The sequence below is a fragment of the Drosophila takahashii genome, chromosome 3R, assembly GCF_030179915.1.
Source record: "Drosophila takahashii strain IR98-3 E-12201 chromosome 3R, DtakHiC1v2, whole genome shotgun sequence".
Lineage (NCBI taxonomy): Eukaryota > Metazoa > Arthropoda > Insecta > Diptera > Drosophilidae > Drosophila > Drosophila takahashii.
In genome coordinates this window covers 4,547,977-4,572,632 of record NC_091681.1, presented here as the reverse complement: position 1 = coordinate 4,572,632, position 24,656 = coordinate 4,547,977, and the positions used below count along the sequence as shown (strand labels likewise).

Sequence of the window (24,656 nt, the reverse complement as noted above, 5' to 3'; positions counted from 1 at the left end):
TAATGGAACCTTAAATGCAATTATGTAGATGGGCATCTAAGCCATTTTTTGGCATAGGTTTTAATACAGTTGGGCAAAGATCGTCGAAGATATCTTAAATCAAAACATTAAATGTTGCTATTTTTTTCAAACCTCGATTGCACAAATACCACTCGTTAAACGCGAAAACGAAGTATGCAGATATGCTTATATTCGTCTATATTAACATACTTTAATGCCCATAGGCCTGCACCTTTTAATAAAGTCCATTTTGTTGACCTGTGTAATCTACAAATACAAATATTAAGTTAGAAAAATACAAATACAAAGTTAGAAAATGCGAATATTTAAAAAGAAAACGTATCTTTTGATGGTGAAGAAGTCCAAGTGCCAATCCAAATCAAAGTCCAAATCGTAATCCAAATCCAAATCCGAATCCAATCAGAGGGTGATGAAGTCAAAGTCCAAGTCCAAATCGAATTCCAAGTCCAAATCCAAATTCAAATCCAATCCAATCCAGTTTACGATTAAGTCTTTAAAAAGACTGAAAATCACCAAAACCACTTCACCACAAAAGATACGCTAAGAAAAAGCTGAAAAGCGAGTGACGCAGCACTTAAATAAACAATTTATTACTCAACTCTCTACGTTTCTTTGAGAATCGAGGAGGAGAGCACACGTAGCATCAAAAAAGTTCATGGTCAAAAATTATGAGAATCGGGGAGGACAGCGCTGTAGAGTTGGCGTGGCACACACGCTTAATAAACTTGCGCTAAATGGAAAGCAAAGGAAACTAAATCTAAAACGCCAACCCTCTAGCTCTTAGAGCGAATGTGGGCGTTAGAGTGGGCGTGGCACATAAGCATAACAAACTTGCTCAGAATAGAAAGCGAAGAAATCTAAATCTAAAATCCCAAACATCTAGATCTTATAGCGAGTGTGGGCGTTGGAGTGGGCGTGGCACATACGCATAACAAACTTGCGCTGAATAGAAAGTAATGGAATCTAAATCTAAAAGTACAAGCCTCTAGCTCTTATAGCTTCCGAGATCAGAGCGTTTTTAAAAAAAGTTCAATTATGATGGTAAAAAATTTGACAATTCCTTCAGGTTTTAAATGCATGGCCCATACACAACGCTTTTATGAGAATCGAGGAGGAGAGCACCTGTAGCATCAAAAAAGTTCATGGTCAAAAATTGTGAGAATCGAGGAGGACAGCGCTGTAGAGTTGGCGTGGCACATACGCATAATAAACTTGCGCTGAATGGAAAGCAAAGGAAACTAAATCTAAAACGCCAACCCTCTAGCTCTTAAAGCGAATGTGGGCGTTAGAGTGGGCGTGGCACATAAGCATAACAAACTTGCTCAGAATAGAAAGCGAAGAAATCTAAATCTAAAATCCCAAACATCTAGATCTTATAGCGAGTGTGGGCGTTGGAGTGGGCGTGGCACATAAGCATAACAAAATTGCGCCGAATAGAAAGTAAAGGAATCTAAATCTAAAAGTACAAGCCTCTAGCGTCTATAGCTTCCGAGATCAGAGCGTTTTTAAAACAAGTTCAATTATGATGGTAAAAAATTTGACAATTCTTTCAGGTTTTAAATGCATGGCCCATACACAACGCTTTTATAAGAATCGAGGAGGAGAGCACCTGTAGCATCAAAAAAGTTCATGGTCAAAAATTATGAGAATCGAGGAGACCAGCGCTGTACTATTGAAAAAAAGAAACTTTGTGTAATAATATAGGGGAGTGTAGGGTAATTTGACGAGTAGGGTAATGTGAGGAACTCGTCGAATCTCACATATGACGTCACGACAAAAATTCCAAATAAATGTAGTCGTCTCCCCTTATCGTGTCGACAATGTATTTACAGTAATATTAATAAGAAGTCCCGTAATTTGTTCGTGAGGTAATTTTCGCTAAAAATGTGGTGCGCAAACTAGCAAACCCATTCAATTTACTTGTGTTTCAGCAGTGCCAGAGCAAAGATGAGTGGAAAATAAAATCAGGCAAATATATGCACGTATACATGAGATCTTTATCAACAGTTTTTGGTCCCTCGCGTTTTTTTCTTTTGCGCCGTTTGAGAGTGACACCGTTTTGGCTCCAAGTCTACCTTGTAGGGTATCGTGACGAACTTTTTGTAGGGTATTGTGACGAACTTTTTTTATTCAAGAATTTTAACTGTTATCGTTGATTATTTGTAAAAAAAATATAATAATACCATATAACATTTACTGCTGCAGTTTTATTGTTGTTTTTAATAGTGACGTCAGTTTAATTTAATTTAAAAAAAAATTTGCACTTTGACCATTTTTTTTTGTAAGTTTGGGTATTATCTTATTACTTTTTTCTTTTCCGTATCGAAAATAATCTTTCCGTAAATAATATTTAAAAAAATGTATTTTTTTGTTTGTAAAAAGGATGGTTTACACCAAACGCTGTGGGATTTGGCTACGTTGAAATTTCGAATCCAAATTTTTTTAGAAATATGCTCAGTAAATGTAAGCAACTTTCTGCTTTTACACTTTTAAAAAATATTGATTTTTGGAGAAGTTACATTAAAGAACAAATCGTTCGTCACATTACCCTACAACTTTTGAAAGTGCAAAAAAAGTAGGGTTCACGCCAAACGCTGTGGGATTTAGCTGCATTGGAATTTCGAATTTCGAATTTTACAGGAATATGCTCAGTAGATGTAAGCAACTTTCTGCGTTTACACTTTTGAAAAATAGTGATTTTTACAAAAGTTACATTCAAAAAACGAATCGTTCGTCACCTTACCCTACACTCCCCTATAAAAAAAAAATTAAACTTTATGTAGTAATATATAAAAAAACTTAAGTTTGTGTAATAATATTTAAAAAAAATGCTTAACTTTGTGCAATAATATATAAAAAAAAAAACTTAACTTAATAATATATAAAAAAAATATTTTTTCGTATATGTAACCAATTTAATTATTAAATGGCAGCTTTAGTATACAGTTGTCTGATTGGCAAGAACAATTACCCTGAGCAAGGTATACATAAATAAATTAGATTTGCATAGTTTCATGTCAGTAGCTTTAGTAAGGGAGAGTGGTGGAATTTCGTCACAGGGGCAATTTCGTCACCTGCAATATCTCGAAATCCATAAGTCGTAAAAATTTATAATTTTTTTGTTTTAGTCCTTCAAGACGGTCAGACACAACCAATGCGTTTTTTTTGCACAGAAGGCCAAGATAATTAAGCTATAATATTAAATGTGTTTTAATAGTTCAAAAGCTACATTTAGTTCTCGACGAAATTTTTTCTGTATGCCACAATTGAAAAGGGATAAGATACAGGTTTTTTTGTATAATACACAGTGCTATAATGTGCATTTCTGCGTTAGTGATTTTTAACTTCGCGCCTAATTTCAGAAGAAAAATAATTATTTCTAAAGAAGTACTGTCTGGGGAAATTTCGCCACCCTACGCTAAGGGTAAATTCGCACCTATTTTAAATACATATTTTTATATTTGACGAGCTGGCTAACGAACAGACTACCAGCAGCAGCAACAAATATAGGACGTCAACAAAAATGGTACGCTTGATCAGCATATTTACAGGCGTTAAACTCCCTACATTTTTCAGGTGACGAAATTGCCCCGGTGGTGTGGTGATTTTACCCCCCTGTGTGGCGAGATTGCCCCAGTATATTGGTTTTAATTTTTAATTTTTTATAAAACCGCATTCAACAATAAAAATAGAAAAATGATAACGTGTCTCAAGATGAACAAAAAGTAGCTTTGAAAAAATGCTGACGAGAGAGTCCCTACTGCAAAAATGTCATGTACGGGGGTGTCACAAAAAACCATTCCAACCGAATTTCTCCCGAATAGCAAAACTCGGTGTCACAGACGTCATTTTTGACGGTTTCTAAATCCCCCGTATTTTGCCGGACGTTTTGATAAAATTACCCAACTTACAAATGTTTCCCATAAATATAACTTTATTTAAGACAACTATAATGAATTTTATGAACTACCTGCATACTACGATTTCTTAACTACTTCGGGTTATATTTTAAAATATGCTTTTTATAAAACCTCATGAAAAAATTAGCTAAAAAAATCCGTCGGCAAACCGTCTACCTGGCGGTGTTACCAATTAGCTAGCACTTTAAAATACCAAATTTGTCCATATTTCGGAGTTAGTTATCGAAATGTTTTGTTAACGAATTATTTATTCAATAGTACTTAGTATTGTAGTTAAAAATGAAACTTATTTCTGGTAAAAATTTTATGGTAAAAGAAGTTGTAGTTATTGAGAAATTAATAAAAACATGCCGCCTTTGCAAAAAGTTGGCATCACTGTCGTGAAAAAATGCCCTATTTTTGCCAGGTAAAACGCTGGCTGTGAAGAAGAAGAACCCATACATGTAAAAAAGTACAACATTTTTTTTATTATTAATTTAAACTAATAAGCTTTGCTAATTTTCAGGGGTAAACATAGGTCACCAGCGCAAGACAACATATTCTTCCGATTCATTCGCGATAATATCAACATTGCCAAAGGATTTACTCAGGGCGGCCGCATTCTTGTGAAAGGACATGGCCAATGAGTTAAATCTCCATGGACTACCATGTAAAACCGTTTGTAAGGATCTCCTCTGCGTCCTAGCCTCTCGCAGTTTATGCGAGACTTAGAAATGAAAATAAACCAACGCAGCCGCGGCAAACCGTTGTTCAGGGCTGCAATGTGTAGCCTGGCGGGTAATTCAAATTTTTAATGTTTTTCTTTTATTGTGTACAATATGCGCTTTAAACATATATTCTTTTTGTAATTTTGCAAGAAAAACATAAATTAAGTTTAAAACTTATTGGAAAGTAGTCCAAATAAGTCAAATAAAATTCGATAATTATTCAATATTCGATATTTAGTGTATGCGTCCAGCCCTGGTCGTTTTTCGGTAAATTTTCCGAAAAAAGGAAATCTCTCGAATTCCTGTGACACCAACGGTTTTGTTCGGTTGGTTTCTAAACCAACCGTCCCCAAAACCGTCGACGGTTTCTGTGACACCCCTGGTAAAAATATAAAAAAGGGATATTTTTACAGCATTTAACTATTGTTAATATGGAAAGTATGAGATATAGACGTTCGATCGGCACGCGCTTTTACCCTGATCGAGGTACGCACAAAAAAATACGATTTGGAAAGTTTTATGGGAATAGCTTATATTCTGCGCGAAATATCCTGAAAAACGACAAATTTTGACCGATTTCATCTATTGTTCCTATGGGAGCTATAAGATATAGACGCCCGATCGGCACGCGCATTTACCCTGATCAAGGTATGCGTAAAATAATAAGATTTAGGGCCGGTTTCTCGAGTGCCGGCTAACATTTCTCGAACAGATAAAGTCCCTGCTAAGGCATTTTGGCTTTCTCGAGCATAAATGTAAGAGCTAACATTGACAGGGACTCGGAGTCCCTGTTAAGCGTTGATGAAATAATCGAAGCATGCCATTTTTTGCACTTTACAGTGCGTTGACAGCACTTTGCAATTGTTTCTCGTTCAGATAAATTAAAGCAGTAGAGAAAGCGGATTTGCTTTTACGAACAGTTTATCTGGTATTTAAGTTTTTCGAACAGATAGCTATCAGGGACTTTGACAGGGACTCGAGAAACCGGCCCTTAGAAAGATTCTTGTAAATAGCTCTTACACTGAGCGAAATATCTTCATTTTGTGAAAGCTATATCCGATTGTTTCTATGGGAGCTATAGGATATAGATGTCCGATCGGCACGCGCTTTTACCCTGATCAAGGTATGCGTAAAATAATAAGATTTAGAAAGATTGTTGTCAATAGCTCTTACACTGAGCGAAATATCTTCATTTTGTGAAAGCTATATCCGATTGTTCCTATGGGAGCTATAGGATATAGACGTCCGATCGGGTCGGCTTTCAAACTTGATCTGCGTACACATGTTTTAGGACGACTGTGAATGTTTCAAGGCGCTAGCTTTTAAACTGAGCTCGCAAACGGTATTAAAACAGACGGAAAGACGGACATGGCTATATCGACTCCCCTATTGATCCTGATCAAGAATATATATACTTTATGGGGTCGGAAACGTCTCCTTCACTGCGTTACAAACTTCTGACCAAAATTATAATACCCTCTGCAAGGGTATTTATATGCATATGTACATACCTTTGAATATTTGGAAAAAGGCTTCACCTCTTATCCGCTTGAGAATCACGTCCATCACTTACGAATTTTTTTCACAACTGTCGGGCCGAGTTTATGAGTGTATATCATATAGCTGCCATAGGAACGATCGGAAAATTAATGAGAAACAAGAAAGAAAGTTAACTTCGGCTGGCATACCCTTGCAGGTATGCCTACTTAAAATATTGTTTTTACATTGTCAAAAATCAAAACACCTACTTTCTACAAAGTTACAATAGTTTTTCTATTATTTTTTGGCTATGGGAGCCATAAGATATAGTGGTCCGAATCGTTCCGACATATGTACTACCTGCAATAGAAAGAAGACTTTTGGGAAAGTTTCATAGTTTCATAGCTTTAAAAATGAGGGACTAGTTCGCATAGAAACGGACAGACGGACAGAGGGACATGGCTAGATGGACTCGGCTATTGATGCTGATCAAGAATATATATACTATACTACAAACATCTGACTGAAAATATAATACCCTCTTCAAGGGTATAATAATAGGAAATTGAACAATTTTGCGAATTGTAAATTAATTGGAATGATCTGCAAGGGTATATAAGATTCGGCTGGCCGAAGCTAGTTTCCTTTCTTGTTTATTTTTAGGTAGCCCAGAATCACAATTTAGCGGAAATGGTACTTTGAACCTTTAACTTCAACAGTTTCCAATCACCAAGTTGGGCGACCTCTACTTCTTTAGCTACAATGGATTTTACTAGAATCATTTTAAAGTACGGATTTTTCAACTTTTTTCGGTTGACAGAGTCTAAATTGTTTTATTATAGGCGGCGACATGTAAACAAAAATGAGTGGTAATGGCATCCGGGTCAAAAATACTCTTATCAGATATTTAAAAGCTAGAAAATTATAAAAGTGAATGTATTTTTTGAAATTAAGGTTAACTTTTTTATAAAAATGGGTTATGTATATGGATATTACTTATTAAAAAATACTGAGAGTCATAGCGCAATCAATTTTATATTTTTCAAGGAATTTTTAGAAACTAAATTGATTTTTATAATTTTCTAGCTCCTAAAGCTAGTTATTTTTGACCCAATTGCCATCACCACTTATTTTTGTTTACCTCTCGTCGCCTATGATAAAACTTAAATTTGGACTCTGTCAACCGAAAAAAGTTTGGGTTATATCCGGCTTATTTCATTCGGTAGAACGTAAACTTTAAGTTTGTACCCATTGTAAACATCTAGTTAATATTAGCTTTAAGTGTGAATTGTGTATATATTTATAATCGATAAATGATGTGATAAATGGTCACACATAAATGTCACTTTTTAGGATTTAAAAGGAAATAAGAGAACGGTCACTTTTTGACCGGTTTCTAAAAAGAGAACACGCTTTGTAGAGCGAAAAACTAATTAAATAAAACGAAGCCCATCCTAGTGGCTTTTTAAAATCGAATAAATAAAGGTGATTACAAATCAGGTGTGGGGTTTGCCCCAGATCTTATCGAGATGAAATATTCGGATATATTGATCCTGACAAAGGATGAACTAATGAGCGTGCTAATTGCAAAAAATGTACCAGTGACCGGCACAGAGGCCATACAGCAGCTGCGGGCGATGGTAAAAGCCTTACAGCCATCATCTACCATGGAGTTGGACAATGTTACTGAGAAATCGGATGAGGATGCCGATAATGCAGCTGAGAGTGTGCCAGGAGGGGACGACCGCAATCCCGACGAAATGGAAGAAATGGCCGAAATTCTGAACCAGATGACCCTGTACAAAGCCCGGAAAGAACTTGCCGAGTTGAAAGTGCAAGTGGCCGCTTTGGAGAGCGGCACCGTGGACCGAAAACTCACCATTGACATAAAGGACATAGAATCAACCTTGCAAAATTTCTCTGGAGATGATCACGTTGGCGTTCATGCATGGATCCGTGAGATGGACTTGGCTGCTGCCACACACGGTTTGAGCGACTCCCAGCGTTGGCTACTGGGTAATCGCAAGCTGCAGGGGTCGGCCCGTTCATACACGATGTACGAAAAAACCACCACCTGGAAGGAACTGAGCGAGTGCCTACTAAAAGTTTTTGGGTTCCAAATGACGAACCATGAGGTTGCAAAGCAGTTGCAGAGTCGCTCAATCCTTAAAGGCGAATCGCTGCTACAATATTTTATTGCTATGCGTAATATTGCTGGACAAGGGACGTTCGAGGACATGGACGTTATAAAATACATTGTGGATGGCTTGCAGGATCACACCGGCTGCGCAGCACCGTTGTATTACTGTGTTTCTCTCGATGAGCTGCGTGAGAAAATGATGCGTTATCAGATCGTACAGGCCGAGTTTAAACGAAAACCACAAGTCTCACGCACGGCTGTACCTTTGCGGCAGTCATCTTCCGCAAACATTTCCGATGCTCGAAATGCAGACGCCAACATAAGGTGCTTTAATTGCCGCTCAATGGGACATTTCAGCAATCAATGCAAGAAACCAAGGCGGCCAGAGGGAGGATGCTTCCATTGCTTTGAGACTGGGCACCAGTTCCGGGAGTGCCCGAAGCGTATACGAACAGCTGCGTTGTGTACCAGTGACGAGAAGGAAGAGGAAGACGATTCTGTCGGCGGAACTTCGTTTATTCAACTAGTAAGCATTAAATTACCTAGTAAACAGGGATGCATTGATATTGATAAAATTTTTGCATTACTAGATACCGGAAGTTTTATAAGTAAAGAAGTTATCCCGCAAGCTACTGATTATGAAAACCTAGAGGATAGTCGTTTCCGTGGCCTTAGCGGACAAAACATTATGATAATTGGAAAAGTTAAATTGATACTTATGTTTAAAGAAAAATACTACAGAATTGAAGCTTTTGTTATTCCTAGTCTTATATTACCGACGCCGTTGTTATTAGGCAGAGATGTATTGAAACTATTGTCACTTAAGTTAGTAATACGTAAAACTGTACCAAATTATGAAAATAATAACTCACTAAGCAATACTGTTGCGGTGGCTTCCAATTTATACTGTGCATCCCTATTTACTAAGAAGTCAAACTTTAAAAACATACCTTGCAATAGTTTAAATAAGCAAAAAGATAAATGTTTAGTTGTAAACACAATTGCATCCCCGGTGAAGACTGAGGTGTTTCATGAATGGATGAACGAATTTGCGAACTTGGTGGTGTCAACTGATAGTGTTGCAATCGTAGGCGATGAGTTTGGTTGTGTTCGAATGCAGGAGTGCCGGGATATTATAGCAAGCCATTACGTTAATAAGTTTTCGAAAGGTTGTAGCTCGCCAAGATTCAAAATGTCCATTCGTCTTACTGAAACAACCCCGTTTCACTGTGCCCCTAGAAGATTGTCATATCATGAAAGGGAGATTGTTTCTAATACAGTTAATAATTTATTGGCCGACAAAATAATTCGCCCAAGTAATTCCCCATATGCTTCGGCTGTGGTACTAGTTAAAAAGAAAGATGGAAATATAAGAATGTGTGTTGACTACCGTGGGTTGAATAAGAAGACAGTTCGTGACAATTTTCCTTTACCGCTTATAGAAGATTGCTTAGAATACCTCGAAGGTAAATCTGTCTTTTCCGTTATAGATCTTAAGAGTGGTTTCCACCACATAGGTGTTGAAGAAGAATCCGTGAAATATACTGCCTTTGTGACTCCGGACGGGCAGTTTGAGTATTTAAGGATGCCTTTCGGGCTCAAAAATGGTCCGGCTGTATTTCAAAGGTTTATATCTGACGTATTAATCGATCTGGTTAGAAGTCGTCAAATTGTTGTGTATATGGATGATATAATTCTGGCATCGAATACCGTAGATGAGCATCAAAAGGTACTAGCTACATTGCTGAGTATTCTTGTTAAGTTTAGCCTCGAAATAAATTTTAAAAAAAGTAGCTTCATGCAAAAACGTATTGATTACTTAGGTTACGATGTTAGCGCTCAGGGAATTTTGCCTAACGATACTCATTTGAGAGCGATCAAACTATATCCGGAACCACTCAACAGCAAAGCGTTGCATTCTTGTCTCGGTTTATTTTCGTATTTTCGTAAGTTTGTCCCTAATTTCTCGCGCGTGGCAAAGCCCTTAACCGACCTATTAAAAAAAGGAGGGCCCTTTCCAATGCCAGATGCCGAAAGAAATGCTTTTCTGGAGTTAAGAACAGCATTGTCGAATCCGCCAGTCCTGTCAATTTTCAACCCCCATTACGAAACGGAATTGCATACGGATGCAAGCTCTCATGGGTTTGGGGCGGTATTATTGCAGAAACAGTTAGATAAAAAGCTTCACCCCGTTTTCTTTTACTCAAGAAAAGCCACCGCAGCCGAGTCTCGTTACCACAGCTTCGAACTTGAAACATTGGCAATTATATATGCTTTACGTCGCTTCCGTATATACTTGGAACACAAGCCTTTTCTAATTGTAACAGACTGCAGTTCCTTGGTTCAAACCTTGAGTAAAAAATCCATCAATCCTCGTATTGCCCGTTGGTCCCTTGAGTTAGAAAGTTTTAATTATTCTATAGCCCATAGACCGGGTTCAAGTATGGCTCATGTCGATGCGCTGAGTAGGCAGACGGAGTTGTTATCTAATGACTTGGTTGAAGAAGTTTCCGATCCGTGTGTGACAACCTCTATGATTAAAAAACCGTTTGAACCTTGTACACCTGAAAACCCGATTGAACCTAAGGTACCTTGTGGACCTGAAAAACCGATTGAACCTTGTACACCTGAAAACCCGATTGAACCTAAGGTACCTTGTGGATCTGAAAAACCGATTGAACCTTGTACACCTGAAAACCCGATTGAATCCGTGAAAGTACTTCCCGAAGTTGATAAACTTGTTGGAATTGTTGGAGCAGACCCGTGCGACATTGATTTGCTTTTGCAGACGGAGCAGATGAGGGATGATGAGGTGCGATCTTTGCGACAGAAATTGGAGAAAGGAGAGGTAGGGCGTTTTGTTTTAATGGATGGTGTAGTGTATAGGTTGAATGATAATGATAAACTGTGTATGTATGCTCCAAACCGAATGCAAGAGGAATTAATAAGAAAATGCCACGAGAAATTGGGTCATTTTGCCTCAGATAAATGCGTAAATAAGTTGAAAGAAAAATATTGGTTTCCTGCAATGAAAAGTAAAGTGGATTTATTTATAAAGAACTGTTTGCCGTGCATTCTACATTCTGTGCCGAAGAGTATTCATGATAGGGCTCTCCATAGCATACCCAAAATACCGGTTCCCTTCGATACAATTCACATAGATCACCTAGGTCCCCTTCCTTCTATAAATTCGAAGAGAAAACACTTACTAGTAACAATTGATGCATTTACAAAATTTGTAAAATTATACCCCGTTAACTCCACCAGCACCAAGGAAGTGAACTCTTCCTTAGAAAAATACTTTGAATATTACAGTCGTCCCCGTAGAATCATATCGGACAGGGGTACTTGCTTCACGTCCTTTGAATTTTCTGCATTCCTCGAAGCAAGAAATATTGATCACATCAAGGTAGCTACTGCTGCCCCGCAGGCTAACGGGCAAGTCGAGCGTGTCAACCGTGTTTTAACTCCTATGTTAGGGAAGTTATCCGAGCCCCTAAATCAAGCAGACTGGTATAAGTTACTAAATCGAGTGGAATTCGCTATAAATAACTCAGTTCAGTGCAGTACAGGCAAGACACCCAGTATGCTGCTGTTTGGTTGCAATCAGCGTGGCCCAGTTGTGGATGAGCTTACGGAGTATCTTGAAGACAAATTTAGTTCCGAAAAGCCGCGTTGCCTTAGGAGTGAGAGAGACGAAGCTAACGACAGAATAAAACGGTCACAAACTCGTAATGAATCCATATATAAGCTAAGACACAAAGCTCCTATGACCTATAATGTTAATGACTTTGTTGCTATTCGCAATGTTGATGTGAGGCCTGGACATTGTAAGAAATTCGCACCCAAATACCGTGGGCCATACCAAGTTAGCCGAGTACTCCCCAACGATCGCTACGAAGTAACCGATATTGAGGATTGTCAGCTCACACAACTGCCTTATAAAGGAATCCTTGAAGCTGCTAGACTGAAACCGTGGATGCAAGTGTGTACTAAGACTATAGGATTGTGTGTGTGATGATCGAGGCCGATCAAATGTCAGGTTGCCCGAATGTAAACATCTAGTTAATATTAGCTTTAAGTGTGAATTGTGTATATATTTATAATCGATAAATGATGTGATAAATGGTCACACATAAATGTCACTTTTTAGGATTTAAAAGGAAATAAGAGAACGGTCACTTTTTGACCGGTTTCTAAAAAGAGAACACGCTTTGTAGAGCGAAAAACTAATTAAATAAAACGAAGCCCATCCTAGTGGCTTTTTAAAATCGAATAAATAAAGGTGATTACACCATTATGATTTTTCAACGCATTTATTTCGTGTTTTTAAGATATATACAGCCGACAGTCGACCAATAAACACATTTTTCATATTTGTCGTGCGGCTGCGCTGCCAATGGCAGCGCATATTGATCATTTTGATCTGTATGGCAAAGTTAAGCTCTGATCTATTGACTTTAAAATTAAATGAAAACTGGTCCAAATGGGTGGATATGTGTCGGGATATAGGAAGAAATTCGAACAAATTTGAAATTTAAGATTTTCAACTTTAAAATATCTTTAACAAGAAAGGAAGCTAGCTTCGGCAAGCCGAAGCTTATATACCCTTGCAGATCATTATATTAATTTACAAATCGTAAAAATGTTAAATTTCTTATTATTTCACATTAATTATACCCGTTACTCGTAGAGTAAAAGGGTATACTAGATTCGTGCAAAAGTATGTAACAGCTAGAAGGAAGCGTTTCCGACCCCATAAAGTATATATATTCTTGATCAGGGTCACTAGCCGAGTCGATCTAGCCATGTCCTTCTGTCCGTCTGTCCGTCTGTATGAACGCTGAGATCTCAGAAACTACAAAAGCTAGAAGGTTGAGATTTCCCACACATATTCTTTGGCTTCCTACGCAGCGCAAGTTTATTTTGGCCGAGCGCCACGCCCCCTCTAACGCCCACAATCGCCCACTAACGATTTTAAAATGGGTCCTGCGCCCACATCTTTAAAGATTTCCGAGAAGTATAAATGCAATTTTGTTGTGTATATTTATACCTATCGAAATGTAGAAGACATTTTTCAAATCGGACCATTCATTAAAAAGTTATACGCAATCAAAAATTATATATCTATCTCCCTCGCACTCCTTTTAGCTTAGTTACGATTATTAGTCGGGACACCAACCCGACACAGAGTTCGCACTCCCTTTAGCCGAGTGACGGGTATTAGATAGTCGGGACAACAACCCGACTATAGCGTTCTCTCTTGTTTTTCGATCGTTTCTATCACAGCTATATGATATAGTAGTTCGATCTTTTAAAAATTAAAATCGAAATTAGGAAATATTTCAAAATAGTCATATCCCAGAGAAGAAGGGAATGTAATAAAAACCAACAAAGATATAATTTTTCGACCGTTCCTATGGCAGCTATATGATATAGTGATCCGATTTAAAAAACAAAAAAACCAAAATTCAGAAATATATGAAAAAAAATATTTTTAAGAGTAGAAGGTAAAATTTCAAAAAACACCGGAGCTAGAATTTTTTTACGTTTTTTTTTATCCTTCCTATGGGAGCTATAAGATATAGTTGTCCGATCCGGTTGGTTCCGACTTATATACTACCTGCAATAGAAAAAACACTTTTGGGAAAGTTTTATCCCGATAGCTCAAAAACTGAGAGACTAGTTTGCGTAGAAACAGACAGACGGACATGGCTAGATCGACTCGACTTGTGATGCTGATCAAGAATATATATATTTTATAGGGTCGGAAACGTCTCCTTCACTGCGTTGCAAACTTCTGAATGAAATTATAATACCCTCTGCAAGGGTATAAAAACGTGACCTAGGGCTCTAGCACTAACAAAATTTTAAATTGCTGTGGAGCACTCCAAGAATATAATTTTGTAAACTAGTGTTATATAAATGTCGATTTTAGTAAGAATCAGTATGCTCAACTATACGAAATGTATACAAGATTTCAAGCTAGTTTGTATAACCGTGAATCAGAACCATTTTTGACACCAAATAAATTTAAATTGAAAGCCCCTATCATTTTTATTGATCTTTCATATCAAAATGTGAGAATTTCAACAGAATTGAGGACACCAAGTCATGAAAATACCCAAGCTTATTGTCTCGTCATACATGATCGTTTAGATGAATATAACCCTTCAAACGGACTAGTCCAAAGAGTTGCTTAAAATTAGGAAAATGTTGAAAAGTGTAAGCAGTTCCAACAACAATTTCTATACAAAATAGTTTTCAAGGCCTACAACACCCCAGCCTATGTATACAAATCTGCTTTACTTGTGTAGAAATATTGGGTTTAAAATAGAGGTTTAAAATACTACAAAAATACTAAAAAGACGTGTTTGAGTCTATGGTAATGTCAACCTAAAAGCTGATTAACACTTCAGAATTCGGGTATAGATTTTGTTGCTCTCCCTTTGGCGACCAATGTTTGTTTATTTGGTAAATGCTATTGTTAAACCATGCATATATAGCACCCATATGACAAAGAGTTCGCGGTTTTATTTTCGGTTTTTTGGATATTTAAATGACCTTCTTGACCAAGAAGTTGGTCACCCAATCAGCTGAAGAACTCGCGCTTTAACCAACTTTTTAGTGAAACCAAATAAGAATGAATTCAACACATGTAATCAACTTAAATGTCCGTCTCTAGACATTTAACGCCTAAGAAGACGCGGACTTCTACTATAAAGTTAAGAGGGGGACATTTTTATTTACAAATGTCAATCTTATTTTAGGCAAAGCCTCCCTTGCATTTATTTTTTCCTCAAGCAATATAAAACAAGAAAGGAAGCTAGCTTCGGCCAGACGAAGCTTATATACCCTTGCAGATCATTCCTATTAATTAACAAATCGCAAAAATGTTAAATTTTCTAATATTTCTCATTAATTTTCCGATCGTTCCTATGGCAGCTATATGATATAGTCGTTCGATTTTGATCTAATTAAAATGGAAATTCGGAAATATTTAAAAAGAGTCATATCCTAGAGTAGAAGATAATACAATAAAAACCAAAGAAGCTAGAATTTATTTCCTATTACTTTTCCATTAATTTACCGATCGTTCCTATGGCAGCTATATGATATAGTAGTCCGATTTTTTAAATATTTGATTCGAAATTCAGAAATATTTAAAAAATAACATCCCCAAAAGTAGAAGGTAATATTTCAAAAAACACCGAAGCTAGAATTTTTTTAACGTTTTCTTTTCCGATCCTTCCTATGGGAGCTATAAGATATAGTTGTCCGATCCGGTTGGATCCGACATATATACTACCTGCAATAGAAAAAAGGTAGTATACAGGTAGTATATATGTCGGAGCCGACCGGATCGGACAACTATATCTTATAGCTCCCATAGGAACAATCGGAAAAAAAAAACTTAAAAAAATTCTAGCTTCGGTGTTTTTTGAAATATTACCTTCTACTTTTGGGGATGTTATTTTTTAAATATTTCTGAATTTCAAATTAATTATTTTAAAAATCAGACTACTATATCATATAGCTGCCATAGGAACGATCGGAATATTAATGGAAAAGTAATAGGAAATAAATTCAAGCTTCTTTGGTTTTTATTGTATTATCTTCTACTCTAGGATATGACTCTTTTTAAATATTTCCGAATTTCAATTTTAATTTAATCAAAATCGGACGACTATATCATATAGCTGCCATAGGAACGATCGGAAAATTAATGGAAAAGTAATAGGAAATAAATTCTAGCTTCTTTGGTTTTTATTGTATTATCTTCTACTCTAGGATATGACTCTTTTTAAATATTTCCGAATTTCAATTTTAATTTGATCAAAATCGGACGACTATATCATATAGCTGCCATAGGAACGATCGGAAAATTAATGAGAAATATTAGAAAATTGAACATTTTTGCGATTTGTTAATTAATAGGAATGATCTGCAAGGGTATATAAGCTTCGGCTGGCCGAAGCTAGCTTCCTTTCTTGTTATTTACAAATGTCAATCTTATTTTAGGCAAAGCCTCCCTTGCATTTATTTTTTCCTCAAGCAATATAAAAAAAGTTAGCCTTTTCTTGAACATCAATATCTTGCAGACTTTTGACAAAAGGTCGTTCAAAATTTTTGTCCGGCAAACTTACAAATGTTGCACTTTTGCAATGCAATTGAATACCCCAATGGTTTCAGTTGATGTGCAAGGCTTCTTTGATAATAACAATAACTTTATTCTAAGGGCTAGTACTCAACCCAACAAAAAGTCGTCCAAAACAAAAACTTCATATGAAACAAAATTTTTTGACGTTGTCTTTCATATGAAGTTTTTTGTTTTGGACGACTTTTTGTTGGGTTGAGTACTAAGCCTAAAGGAAATGGGAATAGTATTTGGACAAAGTCCTAATTTAAATAATAGTTTTGTAATAGAACCACCATATGATCTCACTTTACTAAACACAAAATATCGAAAGAGTACAATTTGGTTAACCAATAAACATCATACACTTTTTGGAACGATGGAGAAAATAGTTTTCCTCAAACTCGAAAGTATCTAAGGTCAATTAAAAACGAAAAACACATTATTTGTAAAGGTGTGGAAAAGGAACGATTTCTTCAGAAATTTTTGGAACTACGAATTATGGTGAACACTTTACATAATCCCAAATTGACACCAGCAACATGAGCCTGCAAATCGTCGGTATAGAGACAGAAAACTAATTTCAATATATAATGAAACATGTTCAGACTATCAAAATAAATGAATAAGGGCCGTTTTCTTGTCCGTCCTGCAAAGTAGAATTTAGCTAATGGAAGATTAAATTTATCCAGGCGGTAAAACGGTTTTCGTTTTCTCGTCGGTCGTTTAAAAATTCAAATAAAAGGCGCACTAATTTGAGACTAGATGGCAACCTCACATAAAAAGTCGGCGTAAAAATTATACCGATGAACAGGAGACAATTCTTGTAGAACTGGTGTCTTTGGAATCGCCACCGGGAGATTGAAATCTCACACCAAATGAATGCAGTTACTTTCTTTACTTTACTTTTACAAAAGCGAAACCTGTTAACAAATTTTTCATCACTGTAATACTCGAAGTAATTTCTTTGGCCTTGATATCTGCGCCGATAGGTTCGCCTTTTAGACAATTCGACAATATCCTACAGAGTTTGAAGATAAATAGCTCGGGAATTCAATTTTAGAAAAAATTGGATGCCTTTTACTTTAAAGTACGGACGAGAAAGCGACCCTAAATATATTATTGCGTTACAAATTAAACACTAACTTTTAATTTGGAGTTAAGATTGCAGGTACGGAGAATGTTTTATTTGGGGGATCATAGTTTCAACCCCTATAATGGCACGTGTTAGCTTGGGCATTGGCGTGAGTTTCACGATCTCATTGATAAGACGCGACTTAACTCGCGCGACTCGAGGCTTGTGCATGTCCCTTTTATTGCGGTCGGGTTCTGGAACAGGTGTGCGGTTTCGATTACCTCTTGTGCGAGTCCCTTTTATGACATGTTTATGGGCCATTTGTGGAAAGGAAAGAATCTTGGAATCAGTTTAACACGTTCTGGGGCGGAAAGAAAAATCGTTGTTTGAAAATATTTCCATATCTGTGAATCATTTACTTGTGAAATTTATTTTATTATCATGGGATACATCCTTCCCAATATGATCAAACATGTTTGTCTTAGATAACAATCTTTGGATACTTTGGGTGTGCGGCCTTTCTCACGTACATAGAAAGCCAAGTTAAATATTAATTACTCATAATGAGGTGAGTTTAACGTGATCAGTATTATTACATGGGGATGTGTGGGTGTCGGAAGGGAAGCAACCTTTTCTTACCTGTTGACTATAGTTGATCATAATCAGGAAAAAGGATACATGATCAATATTGTTGGAACATGATCGTGACCTTTTTATGACATCTAAAGTTTAGATTCTAGATTCTAAACCCATTAAAATCAGTTAATTTATGGATTATTGTTTAATGTAAGGGCCGTAGATCACGAAAATACAACACATTTTTATACCCTTGCAGAGGGTATTATAATTTTGGTCAGAAGTTTGTAACGCAGTGAAGGAGACGTTTCCGACCCCATAAAGTATATATATTCTTGATCAGGATCAATAGGGGAGTCGATATAGCCATGTCCGTCTGTCCGTCTGTATGTCTGTTTCAATACCGTTTGCGAGCTCAGTTTAAAAGCTAGCGCCTTGAAACATTCACAGTCGTCCTAAAACATGTGTAGATCAAGTTTGAAAGCCGACCCGATCGGACGTCAACATCCTATAGCTCCCATAGGAACAATCGAATATAGCTTTCACAAAATGAAGATATTTCGCTCAGTGTAAGAGCTATTGACATGAATCTTTTCAAATCGTATTTTTTTGTGCGTACCTTGATCAGGGTAAAAGCGCGTGCCGATCGGACGTCTATATCCTATAGCTTCCATAGGAACAATAGGGTGAAAAATTTTAAAATTTTATTTTTTCAATTATAAAATATTTTGTTGTTTATTAATTCATGTTGCTAGTCTAGTCAAGTTTTAATTCTTAAAATCTGCAAGGGTATTAAAACTTCGGCTTGCCGAAGTTAGCTTCCGTCCTCGTTTTTAGATGGCACAGTTTTTTTTAAAGATTTTTTTTAAAATGTTAAATGTTTGGCCTTTTTTTAAATTTCTTCCTATATCCTGGCACATATCCACCCAATTGGACCAGTCATCGTTTCATTTTAAAGTCAATAGATCAGAGCTTAACTTTTCCATACAGATCAATATGATTGTATAATAAATGGCAGCGTAGCAGCTCGACAAAGATGGAAAATGTGTTTTTTGGTCCACTGTAAGTCGTCTGTATATATTGTGAAAACTCGAAATAAATCTGTTGAAAAATCAAAATGGGTACAATCTTTAAGTTTACATCCTACCAAATTAAACAAGCCCGGTACGGCCCAAATCCATAGAAAATTGAATTTACAGAGGTCGACAGAGTTCAAATTTAGGATTTATCCCAGGCGTCGACCAGCTAGAATTTTTTTTTCCGATCCTTCCTATGGGAGCTATAAGATATAGTTGTCCGATCCGGTCAGTTTCGACATATATACTACCTGCAATAGAAAGAAGACTTTTGGGAAAGTTTTATCCCGATTGCTCAAAAACTGAGAGACTAGTTTGCGTAGAAACAGACAAAAGGACGGACAGACGGACATGGCTAGGTCGGCTCGTCTAGTGATGCTGATCAAGAATATATATACTTAATGGTGTCGGAAACGTCTCCTTCACTGCGTTGCAAACTTCTGACTGAAATTATAATACCCTCTGCAAGGGTATAAAAATTAGTGGTATTTTCGTGATCCAGGGCTCCAACACTAACAGCCACCAATTGCTTTGGAGCATATTGTCTGTAAGCTAGTGTAATCATTACGATCCCTGATTGGATGCTGTGTATAGGAGAGTTTTATGAGTCTTTGATGACCGAAATCGGTTTACCAGAACTCAAGATAGAAAATAAAAATGGCCCAAAAACGTTTTTTACATTTAAAAACAAATTAACACCATACAAAAAATTTTAAGCGTCCATTTCTTAATCCGGGAGATGTACCTTACCGGAAAACCAAGGTTGTCTTCGATGCGGCATAAGCCTATTTTATTTTGTAAACCGGTGCTATTTACAAGCGATCTGCTAACTTTGACCTCTATTTATTTTCAAGGATTACTTTTGGTTCCAAACGGCGAGACGTTAGGAAATTGGTTTGGAGATGAAAGTGCAGACCCTCCAGATGCATTTACACAGATAAACAATTTAAAAAATATCACATATAATCATACAACGGCTCCGAAGACATCCCACACCTGGGGTATATTTTTTACTGTTTTGGGAACCGTGCTTCTTGACTTTGACGCTGATGCTTGTCAAAGTCCAGCTAGAGCATATCTTTTAGACGTATGTTTGCCAGAAGATCATGCGAGAGGTCTTTCGACATTTACTATTATGGCAGGCTTAGGAGGATTTTTTGGATATTCAATGGGAGGCCTAAACTGGGACGAAACCGAAATCGGTAAGATGATTTCAATTTAAATTCCTCTTGGTTTTACTAATATTATTATTATAGGACGGCGATTGGGTGGACACGTGAAGGCCGTTTTTTCAATAATAACAATTATTTTTATAACATGTGTGGCATTTACAATAACCAGTTTTGCAGAAATTCCTCTTTGGGTACTAGCAAACGTGGATTCAAATAATTGTACGGGCGAAACGTTACCGGCAAAATTCAAATCATACGGTGCTTGTGAAGGTGATGATGAGCAGGTAATATTTAAAATAATTATTAATTAATTAATATTATAATAAGCTACATGATAAACTTTTTTTATCGAGCTAAAATTCTGTTATTTTTTGTGTTGGACCTGACAAATATAAATGTGAATATTTTAGTGTTTATTATGTTCTTGGCAGGAACTGAAAATAATTATATATAATAAATACTTATACCAGAAAATTTCGTATGGACCATACGGGTAATTTTAATTTTTACAACCTTTTTTCTAAATTCGAAAAATATTTGTTGTTGTTTTTGTACAAATCTTAAAATTAAACAAATGAACACAAGATTAAACTTTGTGAATTTTCCACGAAGCAAATCTTGTTTGTCAGGATATTTAAGTGCTCCGTGGGTAAAAGTCCCATACAAACATATGTTCCATCGATTACAGGTTCTTCAGTTTAGCTAAGAATACAAAACATCTGTGTTTACCGACACTTGGAATTATTGAATCTTAAATAGAACTAATTTTTATTATTCATGGAATGTACTGTCCAATATATGCTTTATTTTCGGTTTAAGGCGTTTTCACGAGGATATTTTATTTGATTTATTTTACCAATCAAAACTTTTTTGGTTTTATTAATAGCTCTTAAATGTTGTCAAATTTAAAATAAATCATTGCAACTTTAAAAGGATACTCTCCACAAAGAGCAGCAGCAAGACTAACGGATGTCCGGCCGCTTACCAGTCGAAGAGAGTTTAGAGACCAAGAAGTGTAGTGTGAGAGAGTGGAAACTACGAGGTTGAGAGAGAGAACTCTGACAATGAGAGGTAGGAGAGTTATGGCGGAGAATGAGAGAGTGGAGTGTGCAAATGGAAATAACAGAACTGCACCGGACTTTGGACTTTGCCGTGAACTTTTGACCAGGAGGTTAAGTGCCACATTTCAGCAACGGAGCGGCATACAGTCGTACCACAGGCACCAGGAGAATTAGCGGGACGGCAGCAACACATGGACCCCAGATCGAAGCCGTGCGAGGAAAAACAACAGGCTCAAACGGACTTTGGACCTAAAGTGGATGAATGCAAAAAATTTATTAACGGTTCCCGGAGGCCCCATATAAAGCCACAAGGCTTTATATCAGTCGATCACGAGAATTCAATCCGTCAAGATCAGTCAAGATATCAAAGTGAACAAGTTAATCAACCAGTGCCAACTAATCTACAAGTTAAACACAAGTCGTTATGTCGCGACGTTCGGGATTGGATCATCAGGAATCTCCGAATTGAGACACAGGTAGCTGAGGTCCTAAGGGCATACCACGGTTAAGTCAAGGCGAACTGTTTCTACTCCTGTTACCTTGTTGCAAACACTACTTTGGCGTGTCCCGGCGTGAGCCCAGTCCGTTAAGTGGAAATTGAACAGGTCCTGGCGCGACGAGCCAGAAGGACTGTTGTTTTTAAAACGCTTTGTCCTGAAGAGACCCAAGGGTTGTACGCGCCCGGATCGCCGTATAACCGGAACTCCGAGTACCAGAATCCACGCTACGTCCAACCTCACAACGAGGACATATAGGAGCAGAGTGCAGGACGTCGTTAGATACAACACCAGCCCCAAAGGACAACGCGGAAACGACAAGGTCAACGAGCAAGAGGGTGAGGCAGCTTCCAGGTGTCACCTGAACTGTCAGCGCGATTCGAGCAAGACCCTAGTGGGACCATCCGGGACAGAGCAAGGGACAGGCGGTTGCGTGTCGACAGGCGTTGTCCTGTAAAACGCAGCACCTGTTCACCATAGCCTGAGAACGGTGACGCTTCCCTTGCGAGTCCAAGGCGCTACTAGTAGTAGTCGAGTCCACGCAGCAGAGACGAGCATCGCATTTTCAAGGAGCTACAGGACAGGAGCACGGAATCAGCGAGGCAGACGATCCCCGAGGCGATGCATTATCGTGCAGAGACGAGCATCACAAGGAGGAGTCGGAGACACCCAAGCCCACGAGTGGCGATACCAAGGCCAACCAAGCCATAAGGCCCGCTGTAAAGTTGCACCCGCAATAAACCCAATTGAGTTCTGTGCTTTCACGTTTATATAAATTTGGTGGGACGAACACACAACTTCTCTATGCTAGCCGCACGAATATCGTAGCGAGCAGACATTCAAAATCAGTTCGTTACAACCATTTATAATAAATGAATAACGTTCACTGAACATAAAGAAACATAATTATAATTATACCAAAAAGCCGCTATTTTATAATAATTCGCAAATGTTGTCCAGGCAACCTAAAGAATGCTTGCACACATGTATGTTTTTCTATGTTTAGTGAACCTTATTAATTGTACAGGCTAACAGAAGTTTTGTCCAGGCTTGTCACCATTTTATTTCGATAAAAGAGGCTTTTCTATGCATATTTTGCCACTACACCTATAGTCCATCACCTCTAGCTCTAGACGAAAACGTATCTTTCAGTACGGTACCAACTTCAGACTAAAACAAGAGAGAACGCTATAGTCGGGTGCCCCGACTATCAGATACACGTTACTCAGCTAAAGGAAGTGCGCGGGAGATAGATATATAAAACTTTGATCAAATTTGAACAAATGGTCCGATTTGAAAAATTTCGATAGGTTCAAACAAACACAACAAAATTTCATTTATACTTCTCCGAAATCTTTAAAAATGTGGGCGCCAGACACATCTTAAAATCTTTTGAGGGCGATTGTGGGCGTTAGAGAGGGGGGGGCGCGAAAATATCTACCTTCTAGCTTTTGTTGTTTCTGAGATCCCAGCGTTCATACGGACGGACAGACAGACAGACAGACAGACGGATAGACAGAGAGACGGGCAGACAGACAGACGGACATGGCTAGAATATATATACTTTATAGGGTCGGAAACGCTTCCTTCTCCCTGTTACATACTTTAGCACGAATACAATCGGGGGTGTCACAGAAAACCATTCCAACCGAATTTCCCCCCAATAGCAAATCTCGGTGTCTCAGACGTCATTTTTGACGGTTTATAAATCTCCCGTATTTTGCCAGACGTTTTGTTAAAATTACCCAAATTACAAATGTTTCCCAAAAATATAACTATATTTAAAACAACTCTAATGAATTTTATGAACTACCTGCATACTACGATCTTTATACCTACTTCGGTTATACTTAAAAATATGCTTTTTAAAAAACCACTCGAAAAAATTAGCTAAAAAAAATCCGTCGGCAAACCGTCTAGCTGACAATTAGCTAGAACTTTAAAATACCTAATTTGTCCAAATTTCGGAGTATTTAAGGGTACTTAGTATTGTAGTTAAAAATGAAACTTATTTCTGGTAAAAATTTCAGGGTAAAAGAAGTTGTAGTCATTGAGAAATTAATAAAAACAGGCCGCCATTGAAAAATTTGGCATTACTGTCGTGAAAAATGTCCTATTTTTGCCGGGTAAAACGCCGGCTGTGAAGAAGAAGAACCCATACATGTAAAAAAGTACAACATTTTTTTTATTATTAATTTAAACTAATAAGCTTTGCTAATTTTCAGGGGTAAACATAGGTCACCAGCGCAAGACAACATATTCTTCCGATTCATTCGCGATAATATCAACATTGCCAAAGGATTTACTCAGGGCGGCCGCATTCTTGTGAAAGGACATGGCCAATGAGTTAAATCTCCATGGACTACCATGTAAAACCGTTTGTAAGGATCTCCTCTGCGTCCTAGCCTCTCGCAGTTTATGCGAGACTTAGAAATGAAAATAAACCAACGCAGCCGCGGCAAACCGTTGTTCAGGGCTGCAATGTGTAGCCTGGCGGGTAATTCAAATTTTTAATGTTTTTCTTTTATTGTGTACAATATGCGCTTTAAACATATATTCTTTTTGTAATTTTGCAAGAAAAACATAAATTAAGTTTAAATTCGATAATTACTAAATATTCGATATTTAGTGTAACAATCCAGCCCTGGACGTTTTTCGGTAAATTTTCCGAGAAAAGGAAATCTCTCGAATTCCTGTGACACCAACGGTTTTGGTCGGTTGGTTTCTAAACCAACCGTCCCTAAATCCGTCGACGGTTTCTGTGACATCCCCGAATATACCATTTTACTCTACGA

At 37.4% G+C, this 24,656-nt stretch overlaps 2 protein-coding genes across 5 annotated transcripts in view; both read left to right on the top strand.

Moving 5' to 3' along the window:
* The window catches only part of lovit (loss of visual transmission), a 193,007-nt gene that overhangs the window by 76,569 nt on the left and 91,782 nt on the right, over positions 1-24,656 (top strand). For 3 of the 4 annotated variants that reach the window (XM_070216227.1, XM_070216225.1, XM_070216226.1), the window contains 2 exons: positions 19,986-20,333; positions 20,388-20,587. In XM_070216227.1, the coding sequence (XP_070072328.1) occupies positions 19,986-20,333; positions 20,388-20,587 (548 nt within the window). Of the gene's footprint in view, positions 1-19,985; positions 20,334-20,387; positions 20,588-24,656 lie in introns of those variants that run through there. The other variant, XM_070216228.1, reaches the window with a different exon arrangement.
* Positions 7,386-9,390, top strand: LOC138913649 (uncharacterized). The gene is made up of 2 exons (XM_070217811.1): positions 7,386-8,793; positions 8,858-9,390. Exons 1-2 carry the CDS (start codon positions 7,657-7,659, stop codon positions 8,873-8,875), a joined length of 1,155 nt encoding a protein of 384 aa, XP_070073912.1. The 5' UTR covers positions 7,386-7,656; the 3' UTR covers positions 8,876-9,390.

Excerpts from the sequence above, each read along its gene's own strand:
- LOC138913649 (XM_070217811.1), top strand. The coding sequence starts at position 7,657 with ATGAAATATTCGGATATATTGATCCTGACAAAGGATGAACTAATGAGC.